Here is a 19,313-nt window from a genome sequence, read left to right as displayed (position 1 = left end):
TTAACACAGATTGGCTGTGGAAGACTTTGGAATAATAAATCATTCAATAGGAGACGATAAGCAGATGATAGAGACATCAATTATCACATGATGTTTGACTTAATAGCCTAATTTCTGTTTTTAATTCAACCATTCATTTTATAAACAGGTTTTTTCAGAAGAGTTTCTCAAAATCTGTGAAGAAGTGAAATGCTTGTCGGTCACAGTCAAACTTTTTTCTACTCTTGATATCTATTTTGTCACATGCACACAGATACACTGACGCACACACTGACCATCTGTCGCCGGGCGAGGGGACACAGGATGGGTGGTCCACAAGACGCTCACTGTCCCAGCTCAGGTTCCAGGAAAAGGATTCTGTTACAGGTGGTTGGTGCTGCGGAGAAAAGTGTGTTTGTGTGTGTGTGTCATCAGTTTGAGTCTTACACTTTCCATGTATTTTTTCTGTCTGTCTTTTAGCGTCCTGGATTACACAGAAATTTACTGGACGGAAGAATGCCATTTGTTTCAGGGAAGAAACCATTGGTGTTGGTTCAGGATTTTTTATTATTACTTTCTTTAAAGGTTCAGTGTGTAGAATTTAGTGACATCTAGTGGTGAAGTTGCATGTTGCAGCTGAACACCCCTCACCTCACCCTCCCCTTCCAAACATGACAGAGAATGTGTGACAGTTTCAGATGTCTTAAAAACTCAAAATATGTTAGTTTGTTCAGTTTGGGCTACTGTAAAAACATGGCGGCCTCCTTAGAGAGGAGCCACTCCTGACATAAATATAAAGGGTTCATTCTAGGGTAAAAAGCAACAATTCATACAAATTAGATGAAAAACAATAGTGAAAACATCACTAAGATTATTTTATATTCAATATCTGCTAAAAGTTTCCTTTCACCTAAATCTGACACACTGGACCTTTAACATGCAATAGGCTGTTTATTAACATTTTTGTTGAATCCTCAGAGAAAAATTCATGGATCTTGTTTAGGGGGCTGTTTTCTATGAGTAGTTGTAGTTTAAATTTTGCGGTGGAAATCTATCTCTAGATGTGAAACAAAGAGTTTCTCAGACAGGAGTTGTCTTTGAGTTTTAATCATTAGCTCTGCAGAGGGTTACACAGTCCGCAGAAACCACGAGAAGTTAATAAAGGAAGTTTTTTTATACAATGTGATGAACAGGAATCAATAAAGAAAGCAGGGAGGAATCGTCTGCTGTCCGGGAACACTTGCTACAGAAAGAGGAATCAACCCCAGCACCCAGTTGCACAGACACTGGTCAACAGGAGGTGGAATTACCAAGTAAGGGCATGAACTTTGAGGTTGCATCAGCTTAGTGCACAGAAAACAGTCAAAACAGCAGTCAGACATTCATCACAGTAGTGAGACATTGATCGGTGGAATTTTCCATTACAATTTGTTTTGGCTGAGTTATGCATTCTCTGACCGCCCCTGTACAGTTTGGTTATATCTCCCTTGTACATACTGTATATGTGTGCATGTACATATTCCTCTACATGTGACAGTGACCAGGGAGAAGCAGCAGCTCACCTGTCACTCACACACAGCCGTGACGCAGGAGCATAAACAGCTCTGGCAACGTGATCCCCGGCCTCCTGTGCAAGCTTTCCTTCTAATGTACTGTAATAGATGGAGAGGCAGTACATGACGAGCCGAGGAAGCCCTTAAATTACTCTGAGAGCACTCACACCAATAACCGGCATGAGAGAGGTATCATGTTGTGAGAGCGGTGCAGCGCGGTCGGAGGAGCATCCCTGTTATGTCTAGAACAACTTGGAATATGAGAAAAACAAAAGAACTCCAGCAAACCAGCATCATTAAGCACAGTGAAGGTTATGATGGGTGAGTCTGTGCAGATGTCTTAGATTTCGGCGTGTTCCTGCTGCGGGATGTGATGAGTGAACTGATATTTTTTTAAAACCAGATGGCAGCACACCCTGCTTTTTCCCGTGGGACCCCCTCATCTGTGCTTTATCGATCCGAACTGTCTGATCTCCTTTTCTCTCCCTGTACTGTACGTCCTCCCCCTCCACCCCCTGCTCACCAGCTGCCACATCTCAGGAATAAATACAGCAAATATTTTATCATACAAAGTAGCTTGATCGTGGCTGATGACACAGATTAAAAAAGTTTCGAAAAACCTTTCATCTATTCATTTTCTTTATCCATTAACCATGTTCAGAATCACAGGGTTGTGATATGGCTCAGTTGGCACAATATACAATACACAGCTCTCCAAAAGTAAGGCCAAAATGTCTCAATCGCCAACTGGTGGCTGGTTGCAGTATAGGCCATAAATCACACCTCCTCCATGTGAATTGATGGGAGGTGGAACAAAATGAAAAGTCAAAGTACACGTCAGATAAAGTTTTCTCAAAGACTGTTTGTGTCGTTTTAGGTATAGTTCTTATCACACTGATGTCTTTTTCAAGTGTCCACCTTTCCTAATAGGTTTGGTTTTAATGTGTTATTTAATGCTTTAATAACAAGTGGGGTGAAACTTTATGATTGACAGCTGAGACTGACTCATAATTGGTCAAGCGCATTTATCAACTACTGCACAGCCTCCAAAACGCAGGTTGCAAGAAGGGGGAATTTAGATCTGGGATGTTTCAGCTCAATTGCTGGATAGTGGGAGGAAGTGGAGCTGTGTTGAAGACCTTTAACCTCTTTGGCAACACAAACACACAACACAAATGTAATAACAAAAGGAAATATGTGTTTGTTTGCTTTCTTTTCAGCCCTCTCAGTCTAATACAGATGCAGAGGCTCTGGGTGCAGTGGATTCTCTAAAAGCTGCTTTTACTTTCCTCTAAAACTCTGAATGAACACGTGTGTGAATTATTGTGTTTCCTCTGTTTAGGAACCCGGGATATGACACTTGAACTGTGACCTGACCTGAACCCAGAGACAGATGCATAGTGTCCGAGTCATGGCAAAGGCATTGGGGAATGTGTGTGTGTGTGTGTGTGTGTGTGTGTGTGTGTGTGTGTGTGTGTGTGTGTGTGTGTGTGTGTGTGTGTGATTCTATGTGCATATTTAGTCACTTCCATGTAGCATGATGTCCTTGCTAATAAATCCTGTCCTCTGTTGATTGATGAAAGAAGGGAAAGGACTTTTTCTGGGGGTGGAGACGGAACAGGCCCTTGTATTGATCAAATTTGGTCCGTTCACAGTTTTAACACTGTCGGCTTTCAATGCCCATTATGCATTCAGTGACAAAGAGACAAGTACACTCACAGATATGATGGTAACCTGCTGAGCTCAGATACACTAGTCATTGAAGTACTACCATTACCCATAACCCTAACTTTGGGCCGCCATGAACTTTATTCACTGTTTTAATCTGTGATTAATATATTGTTGTATCGCTACTATTACCATCATATATCTTGGCTAAAAAAAAGTCTGAAGTATTGTACAATAAATGCAGTATATAGTGTTACTTTAAATGCAAGTATCTCTGTTTCCATGTGATACCAATATTTAAACATCCAGATGTGTAATCATGATGTTTCCCACATGTAATAGTTAAACACCTCCACTGCATCCAACATAATTACATGTATTGATAACATGTTCACCAATAGGGAAGTTATTTCAATTTAGACTTGTTCATTTGGGAAGTTCCTAACCACGACTGATACAATGCTGCCCCCTGCTGAGCTTCAGAAGGCCATAATCCTGAAGAGAGCCCTTCAATTCAGATATGATTGTTTGATCTATACAAGGATATATGGAATTCCACCATCACAGATTCTTTGAATATACACCACAAAAAAAAGCAGTACACAAAGACAATAACCAGGCATTTGTAACACTACACAAAGATATTCAAAGAAATATATATTATGGGTAATAAAGTCTCTTAACCCCTAACCCTCATACGTTTCTAACTGTTTCGGAGTATGTTTCTATCCGTTCCCTCAGGTCTTGTAAATATTATATATTGCTAAATATTCCAAAAATGAACTACAGAAAGTTCATGGAACAAACTCCCACCACACATCGGACAAATTACTTCTGTTGATAGTTATAACAAACAGCTCAAGACCTCTATTATCCTGCTTTTTAATTAATTTGATTGATATTTCACTTCTTTTTATACATTTTACTAGTTTTATGCTTTTAACCCTAAAGTCTTTGTTTCATTGCTAACGTGTTGTTATTGTTCGATCTTATTTCATGTCTTTGATGTTATTGTTAATTACTTTGAAGTGTATGAAAGGTGCTGTATAAATAAAGTGTATTATTATGATTATTTATGTCATCATTATTGTCTCTGTTTCGTCACACGGAAGTGGGCGTGGTGTGATGCACAGTAGTCCACCACTAGGTGTCGCTGCAGCGCTCCTGTGTGTGTGTGTGTGTGTGTGTGTGTGTGTGTGTGTGTGTGTGTGTGTGACTACAGGACACATCACGTCTGTAGTTGTCATGACGTGGACTGTCTGTCTCTCTTTAGTCTGTGTTCTTCCTCCACCACCGACCACAGCTGCTCACAGACCCGGGAAACACCGAGCCACACACCGCTAACTCCCCCGGGTCAGCGGCGCCTTCCTCCGGTACGTAGCGGCTGTTCGCTCCGGTACCGACGGACGTGAAAGTTAATGCTGGAAATTAACGAGTCAGCTAATCGGTGCTAACCAGCTAGCATCTTACCAATGCTAACCAGTGCTAACCAGTAGTCTCTACCAGTTATCAGTGTATAGTTGTACGTGGTTGTTGTGGCTCCTTTCACTTGCTAGCACTTTAAATGTTAGCTAGCTAGCTACCTGTGGATGTGATCGATTATCACGACGCCTTTCTAATCGATTATCGATAACAGCTGTTGTTGTTTATCGATGATGTCTGTCGCTGTTTTCGGGAAGCGACATTTTCCTCAACTTTCCGTTAAGACACGTTTTGTTATTTGTGTTTCAGCTCTTCTTATTATATTCGTATTAATCTATAGCTACTTGATTGTTTTATTAGACACTGTTCATGTGTGTTAGCATCTGGGGCCTTTGAGTCACGTATATTTACAAAGCATGTTCAAGATAAACAGAGTTGACTGGAAAAATGTAGAATGGATCCAAACAAAGAGAAATACAAGAATTCAATACATTTAATTCAGTTCTTGTTTGATCTGCACCAAATTATACAAACTCTGAAATATCATTCGCATTTTTCACCAAGATCCATGAATTCTTCTCTGAAAAAAATCAAAGAAAAATGTGATTCTAAACAAAGTGGAACAAAGCCTGGATCTGCACTCAAGTTGGAAGTGTTCTTCCCTCACCAATACTTCATCATTCCTCCTCGACAAGTTTCCTGCTAATCCATCCAGTAGTTTATGTGCAATCTTAATAAATCACATTGCTCATTGGTAGAGGAAATGCATAAGATAAAAGGCTATAAAGTTAATAAATAAATAACTAGGAACAGTTTAAAGCCTGTAGAGAGAACACGTGGGTCTTCACTTTCAACCTTATGTCACTGAATGGGTAAAATGTGCAGCAGCTGCAGTAAAAGCCCGACTTTCTTTACCCTCGACCGAGGGGCAGCTGGCAGCTGCTGTTGAGAGGATCTGACACTTCTAGGTTTGTGGGGTCCTTAAAGCTTTAAAAACAAGTAGAAGATTCTTATACTGAATCCTGTACTTCACTGGAAGCCAGAGTAGAGATGCAAGTACAGAAGAGATAATGTCTCTCTCTTCCGGTGTGTGGAGTCCTACATCTGATTATTGCGAGCCCCATCTGTCATGTTCAGATGACGCCTGTCCTGCTCAGCCACCATGTTCGAAGCCTAGAAGACTCTTCACAGGTGGAAATGGATAACGTAGATGTTTTCCCCCTCTGCTGCCAGTTCTATATTTTTTCTATCAGATTTGATCTTTTAAAGTCTTTAGGCTGAGGGAAATGTAAACTTTGGGCACTACAAGCACTCATAGGGATCACTCCCCTAAATACATCTGATAATCAAGATCCATTCTTTATTTTCTTCCAAATCTGTATTCTCAAGTATTTGAAATAATTATTGTGAAAAATAAGTCATGCATGTAAAAGTGCAACTCTAAACACAGTTATTTAGATCTGCAAAAAGTGTGTGTACAATAATGTCAGCAAGTGGTGTTTACCTACTGATAGGCATCCTGCTTCACTACTTGCATCTGATAGGAGCAAGGTTAGAAAGCTTTTAGTTACACTCCAAGGAGATTGCTTTGGTCAAGTTCGTTATCTCACTCAGATGCTGTGATGAAAATGTGGTTTTTGCAGGGGTTTATAAAGTGCATTGCGGCTGCCTCTGATAGAAGGGATCACATCCCCTTGAGACACTGTTATTGAGAGCTATAAAATGGCGTTCCCGCTGCAGAGGTTCGTAGATCAGGTGTGAAGTAAGAGGTCTTTTGAAGTGACGCACTAAGGGTGCAAAGAGCGAGAGAGGAAACTGACGGTCATAAAACTGATGCAGGTTTTGCCATCATTCCATTAAATGCTTTGTCCTCGGCTGGTGTAGGAAGAGACAGTTTAACCTCTGCCATGGAAGTCATGTTTTAACCCATGTCCGTTTGTTGGTTGGTTGGGTTGTAAGCAAGAACCCATAAAATGAGTTATCTGTTTTGCAACATTTCACAATAATTCAGGAACCTCAATGGAAGAAGTCTAAGGGAACTGATATCTCTGAGTGTGTGAAATCTGCAGCAGCTCGATTAAATGCAAGGGGACTGTGGTTGGGCCTTGACGTAGATACGATCTCGAATATGTGTGTCGTTCTATTTCCCAGGCTGATGTGACACAGAGATATCATTATGTTGCGCCTTGCAAAACTAATACCACACCCTTTGCATTTACTGGTAAATTACAGAGTAGCACACTCCAGGCACCATCACAACACAATGTTGAATATGACACCTGAGGATACTAAAGCCCAGTGAAAGCACTGAGCCTGCGGAGACGGTCATGTGACTTCCCTGTTGTGGTTTCACTGTGAAGAAGGGCGGTTGGAACAGTGAGGTGGAGTCATCATAAAAATGACTGAGGGAAATTACTGTTTTACTCAAATGCACAGCTGGTAGTGGGCCGGAGGGAAAGGAAGCAATGGCCCTCAGCCTAACTAATGAACACTTACCGTACCACAGCTCCTTTTAGTCTGCTGAACCTGTGTGAGGAGACCGAATCAGGAATGTGAGAGATTAGGGTTTTGGGTTATTCATGCTGAGATTTCACCACGAGACGCTGCAGTGACGTACAGGAATACTCCCTAATGTCTGTAGCTTTTTCACGTTAACAGTCTGCCTGTAATGTTTCAGTGAGAGGACACTTTCTCCCTTGCCTTCTGAACATAAAATCACTTTTTTTTGTTTTGGCAGGCTACGATGAAGTGGTGACCCTGGGTCGGCCAGGCCGTGAGATGTTTGCAGCTTGGCTCGAAGACAGGAAGGAGCAGAGAGATTGAGAAAGGAGAATGGGCAGGAGCGTCTGGGGCTGCTCGCAAGTTGTCTTCTCTACTGCGGTGCTGTACGGCTCACTGGCCCTGTTCACCTCCATCCTCCACAATGTGTTCCTGCTTTACTACATGGAGACCTTCGTGTCCGTCTACAAGATTGATAAAGTCTCCTTCTGGGTGGGAGAGGTAAGTGAAAAGAAACTGGGGTCTGACTATTTATACCCAGAAGATGATAAACTCTGGAAAGTTAAGAGTGTTTATGTCTAAATGGAATTCCTTATTTGAGAGGAACCTATTACTTGGCACTCTCAAGTATTTTACATTATTATTCTGTAAATAAAGTCTAAAAGTATATCGTTCTCAGTAATATTTTCAGTGATTAATGGTCACAGAGGTCAGACTCTGCATCTGGATCACAGTTATTTAGATCTATTGTGTTGCAAGTCTCTCTTTTCCCCTCATTTCCTCACCATAAACATATAAAAGACACAAGAGCTTAATTTAACAAATCTGCTGTTATCCTACTTTAAACTGTCAGAAACTTGATATCAATAAATCCATGTTTCTACATATTTATTTATATAATTGTCCTGACTTCCTCTCTGATGCTCCACAGACGGTGTTCCTTCTATGGAACAGCCTGAATGACCCTCTGTTTGGATGGCTGAGTGATCGCTCCTTCCTCAGCTCTCCTCAGTAAGTGTCTCCACCCGACCTTCTTCCTCAGTTCTCTCTGAGAAAACCCAGAGGTCAACAAATATGTGTCTAATGTGGGCTTCCTACACAGTGAGATCTAAACAAACATGTGACGGAAAAGGAGCCCATGCAAATGTTCCAGCATTGATTCTTATCAGATGCAACAAGAACCTGACACCTATGTTTGTGTTTCACTATCATAAAGCAAAGTGTAGCTCAGTATTTTCATGAATGAATTTTAGTTTTACAATATGATTTGTTTATTACATTGTGTTCGTATTTTTCCTTTTCTGTATTTAAATAGGTGGTTATATAACGCTGAAGTAAACCTTCATATAAAATTCTCCAAAAGCTTAAAAGTATTAAAACATTACCTTTGGCATTACTTGTTTGTGTCTTACATCATCACCAAGCTCAAAGTTGTGTCTTATTCCTGTCGACATCTTGTTCCCCCCCCCCCCCAGGACGGGCTCTGCGATCACAACTCCGGAGGTGGTGCTCAAGCGCCTGAAGGCTCTCTCCACAAATGGCCCCCTCTTCGCTCTGTCCTTCCTGGCCTTCTGGGTGGCGTGGGCCAGGCCAGGCCTGCAGTTCATGCTGTGCCTGTGCGTGTACGACGGCTTCCTCACCATGGTGGACCTCCACCACAGCGCCCTGATGGCCGACCTCGCCGTGTCCGCCACAGATCGCACGCGCCTCAACTTCCACTGCTCGGTGTTCAGCGCTCTGGGCTCATTCTCCGTTTTTCTGTCCTATTATTTCTGGAACAAGGAGGATTTTTACAAATTCCGTCTCTTCTGCGTGGCTCTGGCAGCTTTTTCCATCATGGGCTTTTTGTTAGTGTCCAGGGTTCTACAGCGTCGTTTTCAAAAGGAAGTCCGTCCGAGACAGGATGAGGCACTAACGCTCAAAGAGTAAGGATTTTTAATGGATTTAGAAATTCTGAATAACTTTGGTGTTGCTCCTCTCAATCTCACTCCTTTCACTCTCTTTTGCTTTGTCCCAGATTGAGTATTGGCCATGCAGCACTAAACCAACCAGAGAAACCTGTCACGATTGGACTGTACCTCAAGCAGCTCTCCAGACAGAAGAATTTCTTGTGGTTTGTGTCAATGAATCTTGTTCAGGTGAGATACTGTTTATTGTGCTACGAGGGCTGGGAGATATAAAGTGGGAATGACAGATAATCACTTTACGTGAAACAGAATTAAAAGTTTGGGCGGATTATTTTCACAAGATTAATTTGTACTAGTTGTCAAAGCAGGCATGTAAAAAGTAAAAGTATCGCTGACCCTATGGAGTCACGTTTTTTCTAGTGATTCAATTACAATAACTATAAAATTGTGAAGATGCATTTTTACTTGAATCAGAGTACTTTTTACTTCGACGTCCAGTGATATTCTATTCATGTTGTTTCTCCCCATGCAGGTATTTCACTGCCACTTCAACAACAACTTCTTTCCTCTTTTCCTGGAACATCTCCTCTCTGACAACATTTCTGCCTCCACAGGTTCTCTCTTACTCGGTAAGGTCTCTATATTTAAGAAACAAGCATTAACTCTCACATCTTTTCAATGCAGGTGTGATGAAACTATACAGACAAGAACAACTTATAATAGCATTATCTAGGTTTATTTGTAGTTTTGTTTGTTTGCATCCATCCTAAATTTCTTATATTATTTCTGCTGATTTGTTTTCATCATTTTTAATGCTTCTGTCTTCTGCTTCCATGCAGGGATCTCTTACATTGCCCCCCACCTGAACAACCTGTATTTCCTCACACTGTGCCAGCGCTACGGGGTTTACCAGATTATCCGCTGGCTGTTCATGCTCAAGCTGGGACTTGGTGTGTTTATGGTGCTGGCAGGGGCCGACCACATTTATCTGCTGTGCATCTTCATTGCTAGGTACGGCCGTGGACATGCATCAGGGATCTGATGGGTGACAGCTTGTACTTTTGTTTGCTTGTTTTATATCACTTATCAACATCACTTTATCAAGGATGTTTGGGTTGCTTCTTGCAGAACATTCACAAAGACACTGACTTAACTCAACATTTGTTACAGATTGTTTCCAAATATTGAGTTAAACAAGTTTTTTCCAACAAACTTCACTACGCAGTTCTTTATTTATGTTACCCTAAATCATGAATTTGCGTCAAAAAGCTTTAAAAACAACCTCTATCTACAGATCTGTTCAGATAAGGAGTGTTTTTAAAGGTTTTTATTCAGTCAGGCATCTTATCCCATTGTGAATGTTAAATAACAGAGCTGCTCTTGTAGTTAACAGCAGGATGCGACTGCCTTGTCGAGCACTTGCAGCTGAGTGTGTGTTCTGCATATTATTCACAGCTGTGGTAGAAGTGAAAAGTGTCAGAATGATTTTGTTCCTTTCTCTCAAACCCTCAGGCTGAGCTATGCGTATGATGAGGGGGATAATGTTGTTAGATCACATAATTTAATGTGGTTTTACAGACAGGTGCACTTAAGCTTTCTCTGTCTCCGTCTCCAGAAGCTGCTCTCAGCACATGAATGATGAACTACTTTGTTTTCCGTTCGGATTGATGAGTGTAACCCTCCCTCTCTCCCTCCCAGTAATCGAGTGTTTACAGAGGGGACGTGCAAGCTGCTGAAACTGGTCATTTCCGACCTGGTGGACGAAGACTTTGTGGTGAACCGACGGCAGCAGGCCGCCTCCGCTCTCCTGTTCGGGATGGTCGCCCTGCTCACCAAACCTGGCCAGACCTTCGCCCCACTCATTGGCACCTGGCTGCTGTGTGTTTACACAGGTACAGACACACTGGATCCTCCATAAGGAAGTACACATGACCAACTGATGCAAATTTATGTCGTTGTGTATTTGCCTTTCAAATTACTAGAACTCCAGCTCTTTTGAGTTATTAGTGTGTAAATGGACCAATGTGTAAACTGTTGGTAATGTGTTGTGTGACTGAAATACACAACTGGACAAATCAGCACAGGGTGGCGCTAAGCTTATTTCAAACCACACTATCTTTGCCGTACATTCAAAACGAAACAATTTGAATATTTCATCTGTTTATTATTGGGGTGTCAGTCATCCTATTCTTTCAGTTTGAATCATCCATACTGAGAGGTATATTTGAATGTGTGACTATTTCCTCTCTGTCCCAGGTTATGATATTTTCGATAGGGAACCGGTGAAGGACTCTCTGGTTGCTGTGCCTGACGTTGCCTCCGGCTCAGGGACTCCGCCCCTCCGCCTGGGCTGCTTCTACATGTTGGTGTTCGTGCCTATCACCTGTGCCCTGCTCCAGCTGGCCGCCTGGTCCCGCTTCACACTTCACGGCCGCAAACTGCAAGGGATCAAGACCCTGAGACAGTCGGCCCAGCACGGCCACCTCATCGATGTCAAGGCTATATGAGCAGAGCGATCAAAGCTGCACTCAGACACTTTTGAAGGATCACTTTTACTGTCCCCTTGAAGATGAAGAAGCAGAAATCTGCTCTGATTCATTCGTTGTTCCATAACACAGAATGTGGCTTTGTGGGCGATGACAAAATGCCCATAAACATGTGACCACAATTGCCACTAGAAGGAGCACGAAACGTGCCTTATTTTTATATTAAGATATTAACCTATATTTATATTTGAACAGATGACCAAAAGTTAAAGTAGAACCAATCAATCCGTTTGATGCAGAAGGACCAAGGAACCGACTCCTCCCGGTGCAGGCCAAAGATAGGGTGCCCTCTTTAAAACGGGCTTTTAAAGTCTAATTCAATTGTCAGTGATGTCCAGTAACATCCGTGTGTTTACAGCAGAGCTACTGATGTGATCTCTAACGTTATTAACATGAGGAATAAAACCGTGACTGTGTTCAGAGTGCTGTTGGTACTGCACGGATCCTGCTCTTCAGGGCCCGTTTCTAACTGTGTTTTCTTGACGCTCGGGTGTTGGTGGCGATTCTGATGATGTTTTTTGCACAAAAACTGCCATTTGTCTCTTTTACTTCTTACATTCTCATTGTGACACTTTATGTACGGTTGTAATAAAACTGGATGGAGTAATTCATGGTGGTAGCTGTATTGTTCAATTTTGTAACAATTCATACTATACAAAGACTGAAAATGCAAAGAAAATTTAACTCTGCTGTCATTACATTTGTATAATAGAAACTTTTAACTGGGACATAAAAGGGAAATGTTTGACTCATCTGTCTTGTGTGAAATCTTTGGCCTACTTCTGATCATCAGGTTACAGAAGTGAACATCCTGCAACTTGTTATTGTCACAATCGCAGTTCAGGGGAATCAACATACAAGTATTAAGGTTAAGTGTGAGGTCTGAGAAAACCGCAATAGTTTGAATTGTGAAAAATACATTTAAAAACAGGAAACTATAACAAGATGTCTACTTGTTTGTTTGGAAACTTCCCTGAAGGCGTTTCCTCTTTTTATGAGAGCAATACAACCCGGTGAGATCAGTTTGTTTTCACTGCAGTTGCATTGTTTCACATCCACTGTTCAGCAGTTTTCATCAGTAGGTCAATGTTTCCTGCAGGAATACAACTTTGCACTCAGCGCTGAGTTGAATATTTATATTTGATAGTACACACACGACCATGGTCTGTTGACCTTTTGGGGGTCCCAGACTGAGGACGCCCACAAACGAGTGATGAAGATGAATGGTGTGAAGATTTGATGATCATATAGAAATGGATTTATTTTTTGTTGTATTTGTCAAACTGGATAAAGTGATGAGATGTTCGTCGTGTCGTGTTTGAGTTTTATAATAAAGCTTCAGTGAAAAAGAAACTTGTTTAATGAGAAGTAGTTAATTAGGACTTCTCTTTCCATGGAGACAGCAGGTGGCAGTGCTGCTCTTTCCTCTATGAACACCGCTCACAGTGCACACGAAGAAGAAGTGATCGGGCTCTTATTGGTTGGATCTGTCCAATGAGCGTGAGGGAGACTTCTACTTTGAACTGGAGCGGCTGCTCTGTTGCTTCAGTTGAAGTTCGAGATGTGACGTTTCACTCGTATTTCTGACTTTTATCAGTGGACTCGTGGTTCAGATCCATTTGTTTAGAAAACCTGTTTCAGTATTTTCAAGGATAAAGTTCACTCGGAAGTTCCTGCTGACGTAAGTTGTTAAAAAGCCTCCTAACTGACGGTCACGTTACCGAGCTAACGTTAGCTTAGCTTCTCCTGGGGCTGTCACCTCCTTAAAATAACAAAAACAACATCCGTCAGTGATTGTTTCATGTTGTTTATGTGTCTGTGACTTCTCTGTGTTGACTGGAGTTATGGTTATTAGCTGAACTTTTATGTTTTGACCTAATTAAAGTTAATATAACCTCAACTGATCATGTCAGACCTCAACTTTTGCTCAGGATCTAAACTTTAAAGAAATAATAATGTGACATTTTTCATGATGATGATGTGGGAAATGGTATGGAAAATGTTATCTGTCGTAAAGTGTTAGAAACGTATTTGTGTTTTTAAACAAAAGCCTGTCTCAGATCTGCCTTTAATAATATTAATAACAACAGCAATAGCACTTTCTTGACAAAGTTACAAAGTACTGCACAACAGGATAAAACATCAATAAATAAAAACAGTAAATTAACATTCACCCAGAAGGTTTTAAAAGCAGTAACTAGGAAGGACAACATACAATCAGCTGATCTAAGATGGTGTGCAGGCTCACTAGATTCATACTGGAAACTAGGATGTTGATATGATGACAATAATGTAAAGATGTTTGCCATCGTTTTAATCTTTTAATCCACAGGCTGCATCTGAGAAGACACCTAAAAGAAGTGTGAAAGAAGACGAGAAGTTCTCCATCATGGCCGATGAGTCGACACTGGAAACCTCGTCTATTCAAGAAAATGAAGAAGCTGAGGAATTTCGTGAAAATATTCCACCCGGAGGCGCCGCTGCAGCTGAGACCTCAAAGCTCCAGGTCCAAGGAGCCATGGCTGGATATTCCTCAGCAGATCCAGGTGGAGAAAATAAGCCTCTCTCTGAGAACTGCACCTTTGCAACCCCAGCCCCAGGAAGCGTCAGTGGTGGAGCCCAGCCAAAGTCACGGCTGTCTGGCCTTCATTCTGCCCTAACACCCATTTTAAAATACTTAAACATTGGAAACAAACCTCCATCTCCAGAGCCTTTGAAATGTGGGAACAGTCCCCATCCCGGTGTTCCCTTTTTTTCCTTTGGTGGAACAAGTTATAAAAAATCAACTGGAGGGTGGAGCCAACATCCCAACTCGAATCCCTCTAGTAGCCATTCTGGTCGACCATCAGGCGATAAGTATTCTCCTTTCTGGCTGCAGGATGAATGCCTGCCAGAAATTACTCTCCTTGATTGTACGTATGATTCCACAATGCATATAACTAGCAATGAAGGAAACACCTCTGACATCCAGCCTCCTAAACTGTCAAAACATAATGGCTCAACAGCTGGTACAGATCAGAATGCTAAGATGGTCGACACCCCTGACAGGAATGGTCAGCGTGAGCGCTGGCTGGATGAAAGATATTTCCCAGAAATTACTCTCCTCGAACTTACTCGTGATTCAGAGCTTTCACCGGGAGCAGACATGTCCAATATGGAAGTTACACAGGATGTTCCCCCAGTGGATGCTGTGAAAGCCAGCAGGCCTTCATCAGACCTCAGTGGATTGATTGTGGCAGAGCCTGACAGACCGGACATGAAGCAAAGTGAAGAACTGTCAAGTACTCTTACTAGCGGTGTCACCAACACCACAAGCTCATTTAGCGAACAATCAAAGTCTGTGCAGGAAAACGTGAAGTCTTCTTTGGGAGCAACTCAGGATATTTCTGTGGGTAGTGTTTTAGAAAACAGCTCCTCCTCCTCAGAGCTCAGTGGACAAAGCATGAAGAGTCAAACATCAGCTGAGGACACACTCGAGATTCTTCCTTCTAATGTGACTCGCGACATGAGCTCCTCCAGCGACATGTCAGTTCAGAGTACTGCGTCACAAATCGCCACCTTAGATGTGAAGAATAACACCAGTTTAAAAAATGTCACCATTGAGATTCATGTCGAACCCGTGGAAACTTCTACAGCTGTGGAGGCTAACGAGGAAGAGCTGCTTACCAGACGCGATACTGAGTCAACGGGCAAAGATCTGCAAACGAGCTCTGATCTGAGCGCCTCCACTAACTTAAATACCACTGATCAAACATCCTGCCCTCGGAACAGGACTCTGGATCTTCCACAATCTAATGTAAACACTCCCAAAACAGTTGTGGCTGCAGATCAGGTTAGTGCTGACGCTCAGAACGCCACTGAAACTTCCCCTGATACCAATCAGAATAGTTCAGCTGCTAAGTCAGGTGAGTCGGGTAATGTAGAGAACGAGACTTTTGATATACATTCCCTTCAGAAAACCTGTGGCACTAGTGCTTTAGGGGAAACCGGTGCAGCGACATTTTGCCTCAAGAACAACACTTTTGATAATCAACCTTGTAAACCGAATGGCACGATAACAATATCAGAAACCAGCTCAAGCGACAGTCTCCAGAATACCTTGGACAAACCCTCTCCTTCAAAAGTCTGTAATCCAACCTTTGACTCTAAAGACAACACCTCTGAGGTCCACACACCTGAAGTATCCAAACAAAATGGGACAGCTAGTGCAGACCCAGATGTCAAGATGGCTGACACACCTGAGAAGACATTTGAAGCTAATCCAGGTGTCGCTGTAGCTCCGGCAGTGAGTAGACTTGAGACAAAGTATCATTCACAATCTGTGCCAGACGGTCTTTCCGAAAGTTTGGGCCATCAAGGCATGGATACGGAAAACAACCAAGCACACACTTTCAATTTGGATGACACTTTAGATTTGAAGGTAGACTCGTTGGTAACTTCAACGCCGATGCCTCACTGTAAAGTTGTCAACTTCGGCTCTGAACACGACATGGGCAAAGCCATCGCGGCACAGAAGAGGCTTTATGGGGACGGAGCCAGTAAGCAGGTCGTTCAGGTGCCACCCGATGTTCCATCCAATTTAATCACAAACCGAAAAACCCTGATGCAACCGCCAGCCAGATCCCACTTGCCTCCTTTGAAAGCTGCCTCACAGCTTTTGAAATACCACCCAACCTCCGCACTTCCAGGAAGATGTGATCCGGCAACTTCAAGACTGCCCATGACGAGACAGAGAACCCAGACTGAAGCCGTGAAACTCCCTGCACCTTCAGCACCGGGGGTAGGGCTTGACTGATACGTCTTTTTTGTACAAATGATTAATGGCATTTCTGTTTAAAGGAATATATCAAATGAACTATTTTGGTCTTTGTCAGTATCATCTGTTAAAGTCACAATTTTTATAATTGAGACCAGAGAACAAGCGCTGCCTGCTTGTGTTGATGATCTTCTCTTGTTGACATCTTCTGTTTAAGATCACAGGGATTTCAAGCTCCTACAACTTGCGTCCTACAACAACTGGTAAGCAGTATGTAGTCGTCTTTTTAGAATGGGATTAGTGGAAAACAGTTGTAAATATTTACAGTAAATTATTAAAATGGGATGAGATTTGTAGGCACTGGTGCAATTTTTTTTGTATTTCGTGAAATATTTGTTTACACAAAATAGTTTCATTTTGCTTTACATCAGTGTTGTGTACATCAGTGTAATGGCTTCTGTATGAGAAGTCTTTGGTCGCACATTATTTACATCTCTCTCCATCTTCCCTCTGCTGATGTCAGCTTCCAAGCAGCCCAACACTGGCCTGCCGAGACCCCCGCTGAGCAGCATTCCATCAGGCCTCCAGAGACCTGCACCAGGACTCAGGCCTCCTTCAGCTAAAAGTAACCTTGGACCTGCAGGTGATAATACAGTGGTCAGACTGTAGGCTTAGATTGTTTTGGTCAGTTATGAATAGGAAAAGTATATGTGCAAAAATGTATCAGTACATGGTTGAAATTGCTTTACCTTTTGGTTTGTAATATTGCAATCATTGAGGACTAAGGACCTGGAGTATCGTCTAAAACTATCTTGTGATATACTTTTTTTATCAGCTGCTAACCCTGGGACAAAGATTACACAACCAAAGAAGCGCACGTTTATCAGAGGTGAACCTTTGCCAACACCAAAGAGGAAGAAAACAGGTAAATGTGTAGTTGTACATTACAACCGATCTTTATTTTGTAGGACTTCTGTTGTTAGGACTCATTGTTGGATCCAACCCCGCTGACTAAAACAACTCAGCTGTTATTGTGATAGTGTTAAAAACAACATATCTTCTCCTGTCAGACGGTCCTGTACCATCATCCAGTGGCGCTGAGACCTCAACTGCCTCTGATGCTGGGAACGGATTGAAAAACCCGAAACGGCTTGGAACCAGCTGTAACCAGAGAGTGTTACCAGCTAAAGCCCAAAGAGATGGTAGGTTGGACAAATGCCACACTCTTCTGTTATGCAAAGCTCTTGACTTTTAGTGAGCTACTTACTTACCGTGCTACGTGCCTTTCAGACGCTGCAGTGCCCGTCAGTGCTGCTGCTGCAGAAAACATGACATCTTGCAATGCAGCCAGCAGAATCAGAAACCAGAAACTGCCCGTAAACCACCATAGATCTCAGCTAGTTAAACCACAAGGACATGGTAAGCTGGGACTGCAGGAAGGGAATTGTTCATACATCATCTGCATAATAAGATCTTAGGAATTGGATGTCTGTGTTTAATGCACATCCATGTTTTTCTGTAGATGACACCTTGTGTTAAACCTAGTCTGTATATGTAGATTTTTGTGGCCAATTCTTACACTGGATTGTTTTATAATGCTGCAAAATGTATATTTACATCAGTAAAGAAGTGACACAGGTAGTTGAAATGGAGCTCAAACTGGTGTCTCTGGCAGAGGTGTAAAAAGTACTGAAATATTGTACTCAAGTAAAAGTACCTTCTACTTTGATGAAATTTTACTTAAGTACAAGTAAAAGTACCCATCTAAAAATCTACTCAAGTAAAAGTAAAAAGTAGTTCATTTAAAATGTACTCTAAGTAAAAGTTACTTTTTTCTTCCAACAACTTGATGGGGGCCGCTCCTATACAGTGCAAAAAAGGACAAGGGGTCATAAATCCAATCCAAAAACAGTTATTTTTAATTAAAGGAGATCTTTACAAATTTAAGTGCAATGACATTAAACATGTCAAACATTAAACATTTAACATGTCAATGACAGCTAAAATAAAAAGTTAAAATGCCGCTGTCCCACTGTATATTTAAATTGCCTTGCGCCCTGAACTATGTTTTTGTTTTACTCAGTAACGGTTGTAATTTTCAATGTAGCAAAGTACAATACTTCGGTTAAAATCTACTTAAGTAAGAGTAAAATTACCCATTCCAAAAACGACTCAAATTACAAAGTACACGAAAAAACGACTCAATTTCAGTAACGTGAGCAAATGTAATTCGTTACTTTACACCTCTGGTCTCTGGATAGTAACAGTGTTCGCTGGAGGAAGTGCGAGTCACAGAGGATGTATAAATGAGGAAACCACTGTTACTAAACTAACATTGTATATAAAGAGGAAATAAAAATTGACTGAGACCTCGTCCACAGTAATGATTCAGCTTGTGTTGCAGGTTGTGCCAGATGTGTCGTGCTGGAAGAGCAGCTCAAAACACTATCAGCAGAAAATAAGAGACTTAAAGAAGGTATGACACACATCACTATTTTTCATCCCTAATAATTCTTGAAAAATAATTAAGTAAGGATAATGTTTGATGTTATGAAATGAAAGAAATATAAGTCACAGTCCTTCAGGTGAGTTTTCATTCATCGCACCACCGATCAAATAGTTTTGTGCATTTTCATACGAATGGCTTTACCCCAATGTTAATTTAACATTTGCTGAGTTTTGAATTACTCTGTCTTTTCCAGAGCTGCTGAAGTACAGTCAAGTCAACAAGGAAAAGAATGACGCATGTGCCAATGAAAGCCCACTGTGAACTTTTAATATCACATCTGTTGTTTTTTTAAAAATTGTAAAGTTACGGCTTCACCGTAAATGTATATTCTAATCAATAAAGTACTACATATATTAAACTTACTAAAATGTATTTTCCATGACAGTATTGTATAATAAAGATCCTCAGTAACTTTGGTTGACCAGTCACTGCACGACTGAAGTGTGGTCTGATGTGTGTGCAAATAATATAACT

The 19,313-nt window shown here is 41.6% G+C and overlaps 2 protein-coding genes across 2 annotated transcripts; both read left to right on the top strand.

Moving 5' to 3' along the window:
* Positions 1-4,423: 4,423 nt before the first annotated feature.
* On the top strand, positions 4,424-12,328 carry mfsd13a (major facilitator superfamily domain containing 13A). The gene is made up of 9 exons (XM_061095262.1): positions 4,424-4,573; positions 7,360-7,622; positions 8,053-8,132; positions 8,597-9,046; positions 9,139-9,259; positions 9,561-9,657; positions 9,868-10,039; positions 10,727-10,920; positions 11,285-12,328. Exons 2-9 carry the CDS (start codon positions 7,455-7,457, stop codon positions 11,533-11,535), a joined length of 1,533 nt encoding a protein of 510 aa, XP_060951245.1. The 5' UTR covers positions 4,424-4,573; positions 7,360-7,454; the 3' UTR covers positions 11,536-12,328.
* Positions 12,329-16,170: 3,842 nt separating this feature from the next.
* On the top strand, positions 16,171-19,108 carry LOC133028065 (arginine-glutamic acid dipeptide repeats protein-like). Its single transcript, XM_061095261.1, has 8 exons — positions 16,171-16,354; positions 16,548-16,593; positions 16,854-16,973; positions 17,166-17,255; positions 17,401-17,532; positions 17,621-17,749; positions 18,735-18,806; positions 19,033-19,108. The coding sequence occupies exons 1-8, from the start codon at positions 16,178-16,180 to the stop codon at positions 19,098-19,100; spliced, it is 834 nt and encodes a 277-aa protein (XP_060951244.1). The 5' UTR covers positions 16,171-16,177; the 3' UTR covers positions 19,101-19,108.
* The last annotated feature ends 205 nt before the right edge of the window (positions 19,109-19,313 follow it).

This window comes from Limanda limanda, chromosome 21, assembly GCF_963576545.1.
Source record: "Limanda limanda chromosome 21, fLimLim1.1, whole genome shotgun sequence".
Lineage (NCBI taxonomy): Eukaryota > Metazoa > Chordata > Actinopteri > Pleuronectiformes > Pleuronectidae > Limanda > Limanda limanda.
The sequence above is the reverse complement of the archived record's forward strand: the minus strand, read 5'-3'. Positions and strand labels throughout refer to the sequence as shown.